Below are 15,000 nucleotides of genomic sequence, written 5' to 3' on the forward strand. Positions count from 1 at the left end.
ATTGACTGTCAGTCGTCACCATTGACTTTTAAAGGAAGGTCATACAATGTGACCCAAGTATAAGCTTTGTCGGTGTCCATCCAAGAAATTGATGAGAATTGATGAAATTATAGGTGGACATCATCTATTTAAATAGCTTAAAGACGTGAAAGTTTTGTCATATTAGATCAGTGTTGGTGATTCTTAGAATGACGCAATATATTTACATTCAATGTAGGTTTTTGTTTAAAGTCCTTCAGTTTACGCTTAGCCACTTCATACATGACTTATCACACGAATCTCAACTTGCTTTGATATTGTTGATATAATCCCAGTGAATTTGCACTTGTTAATCATTAGATTCATGATAACTTGTTGTACCACCTGATAAGTACATTAATCAGTATCAGTTACCAAATCTTTAGTTTCATGAAGCATTTTGACATTTTAGTTGACCTGCTATTTTTGGAAGCCATTTGACGTCACACAAGACTTGAGAAGGTGCAACAGAGTCGATACGCTTTTAACTTCTGTTGTAACATGACGGTATTTCTCATACGACACTTCTTAAACCTGTGACGTCAAGTGATGCCGTATTGATGCTTACTTGCCTTACTCGGTCATTAAGGAACTTTATGCTTTAAGTAAGCATTTATTTCATATAGTTTCTCGTTGCAAATAAAAAAATATTTGTTCTTTCAACAAAGATATATTTATTGTGACCAGTTTTCAAGTTCTTTTATTTACGTATTTTGTTTTCTTCTACTTATATTTTCGTTAAAAATGAATATCCTAAATATGAATAGAACTTGGGTGCAATCTACGTTTAGGCTTTCTTCCATTATTGTGTTCCACGATCAGTTTGTAGATTTCGAAGGCTGTGATTTGTGTATTGCCCAAGTTTTGAATGCCTCGTTATTTTTGTTAATTTTATATCGTATAATTAAAATTCCTTGTGTCATCAGTGGTCTATGTTGCGATCTGAGGACTGGGTCACTGTTTTCAGTCTTATGCGCAACGCAAAATGACCTTTCAGTTGGCCCTTCCTTTTTCACCCAATCATTTATGAATGTTTCATGAGGCTGAGACAGAAGCTCTCGGATTTGAATAACTGCCCAGGATCATTGGCCTTATTTTTGTCTACTGTTAGATGTTGTTTTAAAGATTTTATTTATTATAGTTAGATCAGCAATTATTCTGTAAAAAAAAAAATGTTTTATATAGCATTAAAGTTTGAATGTAGTGTTCATCTTTGAATATAAACCGAGATGCAAAGTGTTTTAAATGAAATTTGTCAATAAAGTTTGGTTGATAGATTCTTCTTTAATCTAATAGCATGACTTTTCGTAATAAACTTGTTATATTACTTAATCTCAAAGTATTCGGCGGAATCACAGTTTTGAACAAGTCAAATTATAACAAGTATTCGACTAAATAAATTGAAATGTCTTTTATTTGTATGATATATATATATATATATATATATATATATATATATATATATATATATATATATATATACATATATATGTATATGTGTAATAAATGATATATATATATATATATATATATATATATATATATATATATATATATATATGTGTGTGTGTGTGTGTGTGTGTGTATACTTTATAAATGTATTTATTTTCCTAGTCAGTCGTCAATGAATCACAGGGATTTTTGTTAAGCAAGATTAAATAAGTATTGGAGGTTGTGTGACTTCCAAGAGCCAAATAGCTGGCTTGGAGGCCGGTGGGAGGGGCGGGTGTCCGCTGGATATGTCGTGTTACAGAGCAAGGGTGCTTGCGTGTAATTTTGTCACGGGAGATTTAGCTTACTCATGGTGCAGATGTTCTACTTCTCTCTTATTTTTGGAAATTGGTTGTTCGTCGAGAGGCAATTGTTCTGGAAGATTGGAGAATTTTGTAAAAGTCCGTTATCAACATTGGATGTTTGAGCATTCAAGTTTTTGAAGTATTTAGGTGTTGGAAGTTGGGTATACTAGAAGAAAGACGTTTTCAAGTATATGTTATAAGATTAACGCTGTATTTTTTAGTTTTTAATATTAAAGGACTAACATGCGATTATCAAAGCTGGGCTTTTTAGCCGTCAAATATTGATACACGCAGCTCTTATTCAATTGCGCCTAGTAATACAAAGGTTGATGTTCAATTCATTGTTGGTAACGTATGGAATATATTGATGTAATTAGTTTTCTTAGTTAAGTTTGTATCTTGAATATAATTTAAAGAAAATGGTTTAAGTATATCCTGTACAAGAGAAACTGAATTGTTGAGAAATGTGAAAATACTTATTGAATGATAATGGTAAAAAAATGTTATCATAGGTTAATTGATTAATAAGAGTACTGTATTTTAAAGTGGATCTGTCTTGTGGAAATAGTGGATGAATAGGAATTGGTGGAGAGGGAATATATTCAGAAGTGCTAGGAAGTACAAGGAGAGTTGAGCTTAGAAGGGTTTGGATTTGCGGTCTCAGTGACTTATTGGAAAGGAAGGCACTTGATAACCAGGAAGCTTACTAGTGAACGCAAGATTGTGGTTAGTAACATAGTGTGAAGGACTGTTTCGCCTATATATATATATATATATATATATATATATATATATATATATATATATATATATATATATATAAAACACCAGACTTTCAACTGGGCTCCCCAAGGCACTAGAGGAGTTTGAAGACCCAGACCTACAAGGCTGAGGACTATGAAGCCTGAAGTAAGAAATGACGAATGGAGAAGTATTGATTTAACAGCTCTAAATAGAGACGACTGGCGAAATCTAACTGAGGCCCTTTGCGTCAATAGGCGTGGGAAATGAAATATATATATATATATATATATATATATATATATATATATATATATATATTTACTGTGTATATATATATATAAATATATATATATATATATATATATATATACACATATATATGTATATAAATATATATATATATATATATATATATATATATATAAATATATATATATATATATATATATATATATATATATATATATATGGGTGTGTCCATTTTTATTAAAAGCACCACTTTCTGAACTTTTTTTGTATATACTCTTAAGTTTAAGTATTATTTTTCAACTTGTTTTATTTTCCAGACGGAGTAGTGAGCGAGATGCAGCTCGCAGATCATGGGGTCCGGCAGACAAGGAAGAGGGCAACAAAGATTTCTGGGCCTCTATCCAGGAACCCTACGACTACATCATGGGCAGCAACCTTATTCCAGACTCATGCCAGGTAAAAGAAATAGTCATACCATTGTTACTACTGTTATTTTGATATTTTTCTTTAATTAGTAATTGTAATTTTAACCATTACTACAGTGGTTATTTTCATATTTTGTATATTATTGTTATTCATTGTAATTTAAATTATTATTACTTTAATTATTTATTTTTATTTAAATGATTATTATCAGGCTTACTAATATTATTGATTGAGATTTTGATTATGATTGTGATATTCATAATTAAGTTTTATAGCTGCTTTGCATATTGCATTTTCGCATAAATTTAAACTCGAATAACTTCGTGGAATGTAAAGTTAGGTTTTCATGACTCGCAAACAAATATGATCATGGGCTGGGAGGTGTTGGGAGTGAAAGTCCCTAATAGCCGTATATTCCACAACACCAAACAGTAAACAAATTATGTTCGTACACTTTGACGAAACCATACATGAAGGGCTTTCTTTTTTTAATTTGGGATTCTTGTGATGTGTTTTAGAGCGTATGGTTCGGTTCAAAGTTACATATGAATATTGTTGTTTTTGTAATGAAAATGTGTTAGAGATTTCAATGTCCTCTAATCATCGGTCGAAGTTTATTCCCCTTCAAGTTGCAAAAAATATTGATTATAATCCTATCAGCAGTTTTGAAATGATCATGAATTATTATTATTATTATTATTATTATTATTATTATTATTATTATTATTATTATTATTAATATTAGAACAAGGTAAACCTCCAATTAAATTTAAAATATTTTGGGGAACGTCACTTTTTTTAACTCCATGAATATATATTGTTTATACAGTATTGACGTACGAGTCAATATTTTTTTCAGAGTTAATTTCCTTTTTTTTCTTAAGTTTTTCACTTTACTTGTCTTTTTCTTTATTTGCAGTGTTTTAAATGTCAAACCCAATTTCACTTATTGAACTCAATTTCTAACTTTAGACACATTTTTTTAAAAGCTATTTTAAATTTTGGGGAGAAAATTCGGAAGATATGGGCCTACGCCACCTATACTCTGTTCGCTTATCATTACTGACTATTTGTCCGGTTATCTTTGAATAGAGGCATCAACTAAATTTATTTTCCGTTTTCGTAGGCCATTTGTAAAATGGATACAATCTTCCAGGTTGGCGAGTCCAATGAAGCTCCTTCGTCAGGAGAGTTCGAGCTGAGCTGGGATAGTGGTGACGTGTCTCCCCCTTATATCTGGAGCTTTTCAGAGTTTTTAGATCAGTATAATGAACTCTATGAATGGCTCATTCAAGTGCAGCTCAAACTCTACTCCCACTCAAATCCACCCGATAAGGCGGCCAAAATGGTGAGTGTAAGCCTGTAGGGATGTCTTTAATTAGTATAATTCTGTGAAAAGACCTTTAATTCTGGATATTATTAAAATTTTAAACTCTCTAAGTTATTGTTTTTGTTAGGGAACTTATTTTGTGCTGTGGTCTTTTTAAACTTAATTTGCGTGTTTGAATCACTGATTTGTTCTTGGGATCTGTTAGTTTGTATGATGATTTTTTGCCAAGTTTAGATTGCTTGATAATGCATCTTGATAGTCGTTTTTACTCTAAAAGAAGTCTATTAATGAGAATAGATTTTTTTTAACGTAATTGATGTCAAGGCCAATGATTATTTTAATTTCTTTATCGAGATAATGTACAAAGGAACTGAATGCATCTTCCCCTTCTTATTCTTTTGCCTTGCCATAAGTTATTGTTAGTGTGTCATATTTCGGGAATTTAATTCCATCTCATTTCAAATTTCTGGTATATTGAGTTTTAACAATAATATCCAGTAGGTATATTTTTAGATTAAGTATATGAAGGATTGTGAAATATTTTTTTCGTGTTACTTGTCATTATATTTTATATTCATGTAAAGTATACCTCCTAACAAGGTCTAGAGAATTTGCATTTTCTATCATATTATTGTAATGAGATTTATTGAAGTTTAGTTTGCCATCATATGTTAGTTCATATTGACAAACTAATCATTGATATGATTATCCTTATGAAATGTTTTGTGGTGCTCTTAAGTGAAAAAAGTCTGCACCAGATTTGACCTGTGTTCACCCTTTTTCAGGCCCAACAGGAAGAGCTACGCCGCCGAACCTATCGACGGAAGTTGTTCGTTGAGCAAGGGGAGCGCGTAGCTCAGAGATATCCATCATCCGCAGAAGAAATCAGCTGGAGAGTGAATTACCTGAATAACAAGTGGGATCAATTACAAAGTTCATTTACTCCTGCTAAGGGACGGAACCAAGAAGTTGAAGTGGAGTTGGGTACGTTGTTTTCTTTTTTTATTGTCATAAAGTGATTCGTGTAGGTTTCTTTCATTCAATATTGACCCTTTAGTGAGGTCATCGACTTTACAATAGAATTCGTCCTATTCGATATACATTGTCGATTTTTTAATCAATATTATGTTTCGAAATAGAAAACAATAAGTATTGGCAGTATTTTACTACTTGGAAACATGAACTGTTTACTAAGATGAAACCCATAGTATAAACTGTTCTTTTGTTTAGTTTTCCTCAGAATGTAAATGTTATTGTACAATATTACTTGTGAAAACTAATCTCTCTGGATATCTGGTTTAGGGCCAATCTCCTGACCTTATTCTCAAGATGTGAAGGTTATGAACCATCTTAATTTATTATAGCTTATATAGAATTTAAACCTATTGTTTACAGGTTCTTTTCTATTGATCAATTGATTTGAATATTCAGACTTATTAGGACATTTTGTTTCCAAGTTTTTATCTGAAGTATTGAAAATTTCTTACGTCCTAACTGAAAAAGGTAAAATTACCCTTAAGTTACTCTGTTGGTATTTACTAATCATGCATAAAATATGTTTATGCAATGTACTCCATTGGTCTTTATGTGGTGTTATTGTGTTTTATTGCTATTATTGTACCATAGTGAATGAAGGAAGTTCAGGAACTACCATTTAACGCTACTTCTCAAATAAGTACTGTGGAAGAGACTGGCACATTTATAGCACACCCAAAGGCTGGTGTGCAGAATGCTACAAACCCAAGGAAGACCAGTCAAGTGCAGAAATGAAACAAAGAAGTAAAGAATAAACTATAAAAGAGGAACAACATAAATAGAACATATTAACAAAATTACTGGTGTTGAATAAATGATTAAAAGTAAAACTATGGAACAAACCTGGTTAACAAAATTGCATTTTGACCAAGTTTGTACTTAGAAAATCACTGATTTAAGTAAAGTATTTGACTAAAGATCATTCATCAATTTGGTCACAGCCGGAAAAAGACTTGTAGTATGCTGGAATGCACCGAGTCTTACGAAAGAATAGGCCAGGCTGTAAAAAGATCTGAATTGAAAGGATGGTCAGAATTAGGAAAAATCATATTTGATATGTTTAATGAGCTAGTTTAACAACTGATGAGAATAACACCCAGATCAGGAATAAGGACGTTTTAAACCTAAAAGATTTTGGCCAACAATCTAAGATGAGGTTACAGTGCTTGAACGATACAATGTTTAAAACACGGCAGAATATGAGAATGAAAACAAAAACGTCCTTGCAAATCTTAAAAGACTTTCAATATATCAATATTTTATGCAATCAAAGAAGAAACAGACTAGATATTTTTCTCAAAAGTGATGCAGTTAAGAATGACATCTAGAATCTTGTATGAGCTGCATGTAATTAAAAGAATATTGTCAAAGACATTGTATGGATGTAGAGAACCCGAGAATAAGAAATTTTAAAAATCTTGCTTAAACTTTAGTTAAGTTCTAATTTCATTCCCCATAGTTTGCGCTATGTACAGTACTAATTTTAGTTAGATCAGCTGTTGGTTCTCTTCTCAATTTGTTGGACAGAAACTTACAGTCTGTTGAATTTTTTATTACAGATCTAGATACTATTCTCTGGCAACGTTGTTGAATTAGTTTTATATGCATGTTGCCCAAGATTTTTCATAATTCTGACCATCCTTTACGTTCAGATCTTCCTGGACAGTACCATCCTGTTCGTAACACTAAAGTATGCAGTTAATTTTAATAATTGGGACTTATCCATCATGAGGGTCAATACTACACAGTATTCTAGAAATTTTATTCCAGCTTTGACCAAGTTGTGGAATGATCTTCCTAATTGGGTAGTTGAATCAGTAGAACTTCAAAAGTTCAAACTTGCAGCAAATATTTTTATGTTGAACAGGCTGACATAAGTATTTTTATTGTTTATATATGAAAGGTCTGTTTTAAAGTTGTTACTGCTCTCAAAATATTTTATTCTAATTGTTCATTACTTCTCATATAGTTTATTTATTTCCTTATTTCCTTTCCTCACTGGGCTAATTTTCCCTGTTAGAGCCCTTTGGCTTATAGCATCCTGCTTTTCAAACTAGGGTTGTAGCTTAGCTGATAATAAGGATAATAATCAGTTAAAAGATTCACAAGTCTACATTCATGGTATGGGATGGATGCAGAATGATAGCATCATTTGCATCAGCAACAAGTTTACTTTTAAGACAAAACCAAAACCACATATTCATATGTAATATAAAAAGTAAAGGACCAAGAGCTTTACCTTCAGTAATAAGAAGGATTGTGTTCCTGTAGTCACTGTGGATCCCATCAGCAACTGTTCTTTGCTATCTTCAGTATAGATTGAAAATATAATAAGAAGTTATCCACAAATTCCCATGTATTTGAGTCTGAGAACAAATTGCCTCATGACTAACATGGTCAAAAGTAGCTCTAAAGTCAAGACTTATCATACAAACTTTATGACCAGAATCAGGGGATTTCTGTACAGTGCTGGAAGTAGTGAAAAGAGCATCATATGCGCTAAGGTCTTTGCAAAAGTCGAATAACAAGCTTGGGAAAAGATGATAAAATTAAGTATATGTACTTAGATATTTTGCAAACAGGCATTAGAAAATTTAGATCTGGGAATCATAGAAATTGGGTGGTACAGTAATATGCATTGCTTGAACCATTCACTTCATTACCAACTCTCCAACAACTGCAAAATGAACTACTACTAGGAAACTATTAAAAGATGATAGAAACATTAAGAGCTAAAATATCAGTTGCCTTTATATAAAGCAAAGGCAAATCCCCATTTAGGTCTACTATCTCGGAAGCATCAAAATCAAGTATTTTTGTTTTTTTATGGGACCAAGAAATTGAGTTTAGTTTAGCTTTAGAAAAAACAGGAATAAGTCAGTTTGAGTGTCTTATTGCTTTGGTTACTGTCAAACATATGAGCTAAACTTTCACTAATGGTTGTCGTTTTATTTGGACAGTGAGTGACAAAGCTGTCCGATTAAAGTAACCGATGATGTTTTTTAATCTACAACAAAGAGTGCAAATCTGTACTGACCATTTTTGTTCATGTTGTACCAAAAGTTTCTTTTTTTTTCATGATTAGAATTCATTCATCTTCAGTTGTTGCATGAACTCTTAAAGGGGTATATTTATTCCAAGTCAAATCTGATCTATTACTTTTGTAAAGAAGATAAACCTTCTGTTTCTTTAAAAAATTACATCTACAACTGTCTTTGAACCAAGCTTTGTCCTTGATATGGTAGCTCAACACCCAAGAAGAAATATACCTATCAATAATGGTTATAATTTTCATTCAGAACAACAGACTCTTCTGTATACAACTGTGACCAGTTTAGATACAATACATAACTCAAAATGCCATTCCAATATACTGTACTCTAAATTCCATGCCAATTTCACCAGAATTTGTCATGTGTGGGACAGGCTATTTAGTTCTACAGTAATTACTATTTAAAGATCCTAGCAATTAACAGACTTGTGTGTTGCCTTTTTTTTGTGAATTTTTCACAAGCAGATTTGGAAGCAAAGTCAAAAGCTCTTAAGCTATTGGCAGAATAATTCCTTTATTGATATGATGATGATGATGAAGCAACAAAAACTAGCTCAAGAGGTAATATACATGTTAAATCTAAATGGAAGATAAGTGTTCACATTTTGAGCAGCCTGACATATATCCTTATCTGTTTGAACTACATGTAAACTACCGTATCTCAATTTTGTTTTATTTTGTTATACTGTATTCCCCTTATGTTGTTCGTTGTTTCATTTTGATTAGGTTTATTTTTTCTTCATATGTAAGAGATTTGATGACCCCGTCAGCACTTCAGGAGAAGTTTAGTTTTGGTATCTGTTGTATTATTGGTCATTGAGTATGGCTACTAGACAGTCAGAGTTACCTGGAGAATGCTATGAATTTCCTTTAACTTTATTATGAAGATGGGAATGTGCTAATTCTTAGTTTATATGTAATATCATCTCATTTAATTATTAGAGCTTTTACAATCATCATTGATAAGAGGTTGTTTCCTTCTGAGATTGAATAACCTTTGTAGTTATGATACTCATAACATAGTGAGAAGTATGGTTGAAGGTTTGAGCCTACCCAGCTGATACTTGTACCCCCGAGTTTAGTGGATATACGACTCAGAACCTTCAACTTTATATGATCCAAAATAATTTTATAATCTACAGTACAAAATAGCATAAACCTAATGCATAATATACGTTGTGCTTTTGTTGGTCTAGAAGGAAATGAGAAACTAAAGACTGGTATTGATGAAGATTTTATTAGTAACATCATTCACTTAGGCCACTCCATCAAGGATTGAAATGTTTTGCATTTTGTTTAAGATAAAAGACTAAACAATAAGGAGGGTGTACTGTCTGTACATCAAACTTCAGGTTTAACTATAGTACAGTATAAACAGTCACAAATGAATTCTAAAAAACTAGTGTATGTGTAAATAGTACTTAGATTTGTAATCCTTTTGGAATCTGCTTTTAAAGCAATTGAACCACCTGCTAGAAGAGGATAAAGCCAACAGATTAAATGTAAAAACACAAGTACTGCAGCCTGGGTTTAATGGAGCAGAGCACTGTTAAGAATCTTTGTACTGTCTAAAGTACCTTACTAAATGCAATACAGTACACCATGTGAGAGTACTAAGGCAGTTACTTAGTTGTCATACTACATTACTGAATGCACTAATATTTTTAGTGCTAATTCTACAGAGATTTTGTTTTAACAAGGAAGCCGTTAATTGACTTGGATTTTTGCTTGTTTTTAGTTTAACTGAAATTGTGTACATTATTTTTGTTTTTTCAATATTAATCTTACCCGATGATCATGTAGCTATCAACTCTGTTGCCCGACATTTCAGTATCTTGACTTTGTTGCTTTCTTCTTTCCTAAGGTGAAAGTTCCATATTGTTCATTTTTTCAAATAATTTACTATAGTAACTGTGGAGTATTTAATGTCTGTGATTGGTTGCAGTATCATATGCCAATGAATTTTAAAGCTGTTAGAATTAAATGTTTAATTCTTATTTTATTCACGATAAGAAATATTTCAGAAATATGAGAACGTAAAGACAAATAGATTGGCTACTGAATATTTACATTAATATGAAAAAATAGCGATAGACTGTAGATACTTTGAGGAATTTAACCCAAATTAATTTGTGTGTTTTACCTTTCATTGTTGTTGATACTGACAATTTGGGCAACCATAGGTCACTTAAAACCTTGGTGAAAAGTTGAAAAAGGCATTAAAACACTACTGACCAAATGATTAAAGCAGAATATTTAAATTCAACACATTTGTGTCCACTAATAATTTTGGTTTGCTTTTTATTGTTATTGCTGCAATGTCTTTAAGACTTCATATATTTTTATTATATTGCAGATTTGGCTCATGAAGAAGCCATTTTAAAGAGGTGGCTGAGTGATATGGAAGAACAAATTCAACCCATTACATGTAGATTACGGAGAGGATGCTCGCTTCTGACGTTACAAGACCACTACAAAGATAATCAGGTAGGTGGTTCTTTATGTTGGTGTGGATAAATTTATTGATAACCGGAAGATTCCTTCAGCAGGTAAGTTTATAAATCTCACATCTGTACAAAACGCAATTAAAGCAATTCAGATTAGAAAATATTACTGCTGTTATTGTGGCATCTGTTTCTGTACAGTACGCTTATTTTAAATGTTATTGTGTTTATAGGTCTTCTTTATTATTAGGCATTGATAACAGTTAAAATGTCTTTTGGAATAGTGTAGAACAGTGGTTGGGGAACAGGGGTAAATTACCCCCAAATGGTGTAATTTAGAAAATTTGGTTGTTAATGGGTGAACATATATGAAAATTGGAGAAAGAATGCATTGAGGAGCCAAGGATCTTCAAAATCACAGAAATAGATAAATACTGTATCAGTTTTTATATTATTTGATATCAGAGGTTAGCACTGCCTCTATATTATTATAATAGTCTAGTCTATATGCGATATATTCAACATGTTTAATAAGTCTAGTACTCTAGTAGTATGTGTTTTGCATCATAGTTAAAAAAAAATTGAGTGTGGGTTCTTAATACCGAATTGAAAAATGTTTCTAATAGGTCAGAAACACAAATTAGTAGACAACTTGAGAAAACCAACTTGGCTAGATCTTCTTATATAGGTAGTAGGTTGGCCAGAGCACCAGCCACCTGTTGAAATATTACCGCTAGAGAGTTATGGGGTCTTTTGACCAGCCAGACAGTACTACATTGGATCCTTCTCTCTGGTTTCGGTTCATTTTCACTTTGCCTACACACACACACTGAATAGTCTAGCCCATTCTTTACATATTCTCCTCTGTCCTCATACTCCTGACAACACAGATTACCAAACAATTCTTCACTCAATGGGTTACTGTACTGTAATTATTCAGTGGCCACTTTCCTCTTGGTAAGGGTAGAAGAGAGACTTTTAGCCATGGTAAGCAGCTCTTCTAGGAGAAGGACACTTCAAAATCAAACCATTGTTCTTTAGTCTTGGGTAGTGCCATAACCTCTGTACCATGGTCTTCCACTGTCTTGGGTTAGAGGTCTCTTGCTTGAGGGTACACTCAAGCACACTATTCTATCTTATTTCTCTTCCTCTTGTTTTGTTAATTTTATTTAGTTTATATGGGAGATACTTATATCGATATTAATACTCTTGAAATATTTTTTTCCTTTTTTCCTTTCCTCATTGGGCTATTTTCCCTGTTGGAGCCCCTGGGCTTAGAGCATCTTGCTTTTCCAACTAGGGTTGTAGCTTAGTAAATAATGATAATAATAATTGCTGACATTTTGGACATGTAAATGCGCTGAATAAGATATTGCTATAAAAGAAAATATATCATCTTAGCAAGGGAAAAAATTCAGCTTTTGTATCAAAGCTACAATACTGGAACCAGAAAGTAAATGCCATTAAGACGGCAGTCTTTCCAAACCTGCCAGTTTTTGGAAGAGATAAGACTGCATTCTTAGTGATATGGAGTTGGTCACAAGGCACCTCCCAAAACTTGAGAATAGATTCTGTGACTACTTTCCAGATCTTGATTCCCATACTGTCAAATGTGAACTGGCTGATTTGCCTAAAGGGTTCCAACAGTGAAACTAGCGTGAAATGTGAGAACAAGGATGACCTCTCAAGTTTTTAAATGGCAAAAGCTGTAAAGGCTTATAAAACTGCACAATTTGAAGCAATGAAATGCTTCTACCTTTACAACTACCCACTATTGCGAACAAGGTTTGTCTACCCTTGTAAATCTAAAAACAAAATACAGAACCCGGTTGGATCCTGAAGACAGCATCCAAGTAGCAGTGACAAAAAAATTTCTGATACTGAGATTGTTGTATCAAAGATGAAACTGTATAATTTTTCCAAAGCTCGAGGGAGCTGATATTAATAGAATATTCAAGTTTTCAATAATTCTTCATTAGTTTTATTTGTCTACCATTCTTGTGCCGAAAAGGATAAACATTTTCCTCATAATAGTGGATTAAATAGAATTTTCTTATTTTGTTTTAGTATAAATTTGAAATACTGTACACGATAGTCAATAATTTTTCTTGTGGGCTCTATAATGCTAAAAGACAGACCTTTACATCCTAATGATAAATGAAATAAACATTTAAACATGATTCCAATATAGATATTGTTTTCGTTTATTATGCTCTAAATTTATAAGTAAAATGGTTTGTCCCCCAGAGTACTTCAAAGTCAGGGGTAAATTTATTTCATTACAAATTATTTTTGGGTAACACCAAAAAAGTTACCCAACCCCTGGTGTAGAAGAAAGGATGGGTTATATTTCAAGAATGCGATATTATCAGAAATTTGATATATGCATTGAAAGATTGAAGCATAGAAATTTTTTAAAGCTAATGGACTATGATGTACAGTACATGTTATTCAGTTTAATTCTATTTTGAAATATTTGTTTATGCTGTATTAGTCGTATTCAACATGAATTTTCAATTAATTATATTTAGGTTCTCTGCCATAGAGATCAAGGAGGAACAATCAATTATGTTTCTGACTGAAGGATCATATTCATATCTGCTATAGTTGGTTATTGTAATGATTGCAATTACATCGTTAACCTGATGATGGTGTTACCATCAAGAAAATGGATTAAGGCTGTTAACTAGACAAACATAATTTGCTTATTTTAAAGTATGTACCATTCTGTAAAAACGGTACTCTAGAAGATAATGGAATGTCATAATGTTTGAACTTTAGTCATAGGAAACATAATATTTTAGTTTATGATGACCTTAATTGACAGGGATTCTCTGCAGTGCCTTGTGTTACTGTAAACAAAAATAATGGTTCTTGATAGTATCTTTTCCCTTAACTGCATCTGTTTTTGTCATTTGCTATTTATTGATTCCTTCAAATTACTTCTCACTTTTTTTATTTCTCGAAGTCTCTTCCTATTTTTTCTTCTTGAGGGATTGTGGCACTTCTTGCCAATTGAAGTAGTCCTTATACAGCATTTTGTATATGTGACTAAATTATCCATACAGCTATTCGTTGGTCCTCAACTGCATTTTTATTTAGTGTTTGATTTTATTTCCTGGCTTTCACCATCTCCTATCTTGTGTTTCAACTTGTTCAACTCTAACTTGCTCTTCTTTTAAGTTCTCATATAATAGAAATTCTTCAGGCAAGGCTCTGCAAGTTTTTGAATGTAAGTAAAGTTAAATCGACTGCTCTCCTAATGCTCTGTCAGTCCCGGTCCTTAGTTTTTATGCAGTAAACCATCTGCCTTGTTATTATTGTATTACTTTTCTCTAACTTTTTGGGTCCCATCTCATCCTCTTTATCATATTTTCTGGTCGGATTTTTAATGACTGTTGTTCTCGGAAAATCACCTTCCCGGATGGTCCTTGTACTATATCTCCCCAAGAGGTCTCCTAAACTCTTGAGATGGCACTTATGTTGTCCTGCCATGGCAGTATTTTTAGCTTGTACTTTTCTTCAATCGATAGAATTTCATTAAACTACCTGAATTATTCCAATATTTTTTTGTACAAATTTTAAAATTTTTTACCTTTACATATTTTAATTCTTTTATGTATGCATACTCCATGATGTAGCTAAATTATTCTTTTATAAAGATAAATGTTTCCTTTACCATTTCATCATATCTGTCTCTCATTCATTTCTCTATATTACCGTTTATAAGACATATTTTCTTACTTCTGTTTTTAGATATTCTGATAGCAATGGTGCAAAATCTTCCTCTTTGCCTTCTCACCTGCCTTTTAGCCTTGCTGCATCTTATTATTATTATTATTATTATTATTATTATTATTATTATTACTTGCTAAGCTATAAGTCTAGTTGGAAAAGCAGAATGCT

General features: G+C 32.2%; 1 protein-coding gene across 1 annotated transcript in view; it reads left to right on the forward strand.

Moving 5' to 3' along the window:
• The window catches only part of klar (klarsicht), a 715,886-nt gene that overhangs the window by 382,131 nt on the left and 318,755 nt on the right, over positions 1-15,000 (forward strand). The window contains exons 6-9 of the mRNA XM_068361101.1: positions 3,125-3,263; positions 4,360-4,581; positions 5,349-5,547; positions 11,007-11,137. Of these exons, the coding sequence (XP_068217202.1) occupies positions 3,125-3,263; positions 4,360-4,581; positions 5,349-5,547; positions 11,007-11,137 (691 nt within the window). The remainder of the gene's footprint in view (positions 1-3,124; positions 3,264-4,359; positions 4,582-5,348; positions 5,548-11,006; positions 11,138-15,000) is intronic.

Source organism: Palaemon carinicauda, chromosome 37 (assembly GCF_036898095.1).
Source record: "Palaemon carinicauda isolate YSFRI2023 chromosome 37, ASM3689809v2, whole genome shotgun sequence".
Taxonomy (NCBI): domain Eukaryota; kingdom Metazoa; phylum Arthropoda; class Malacostraca; order Decapoda; family Palaemonidae; genus Palaemon; species Palaemon carinicauda.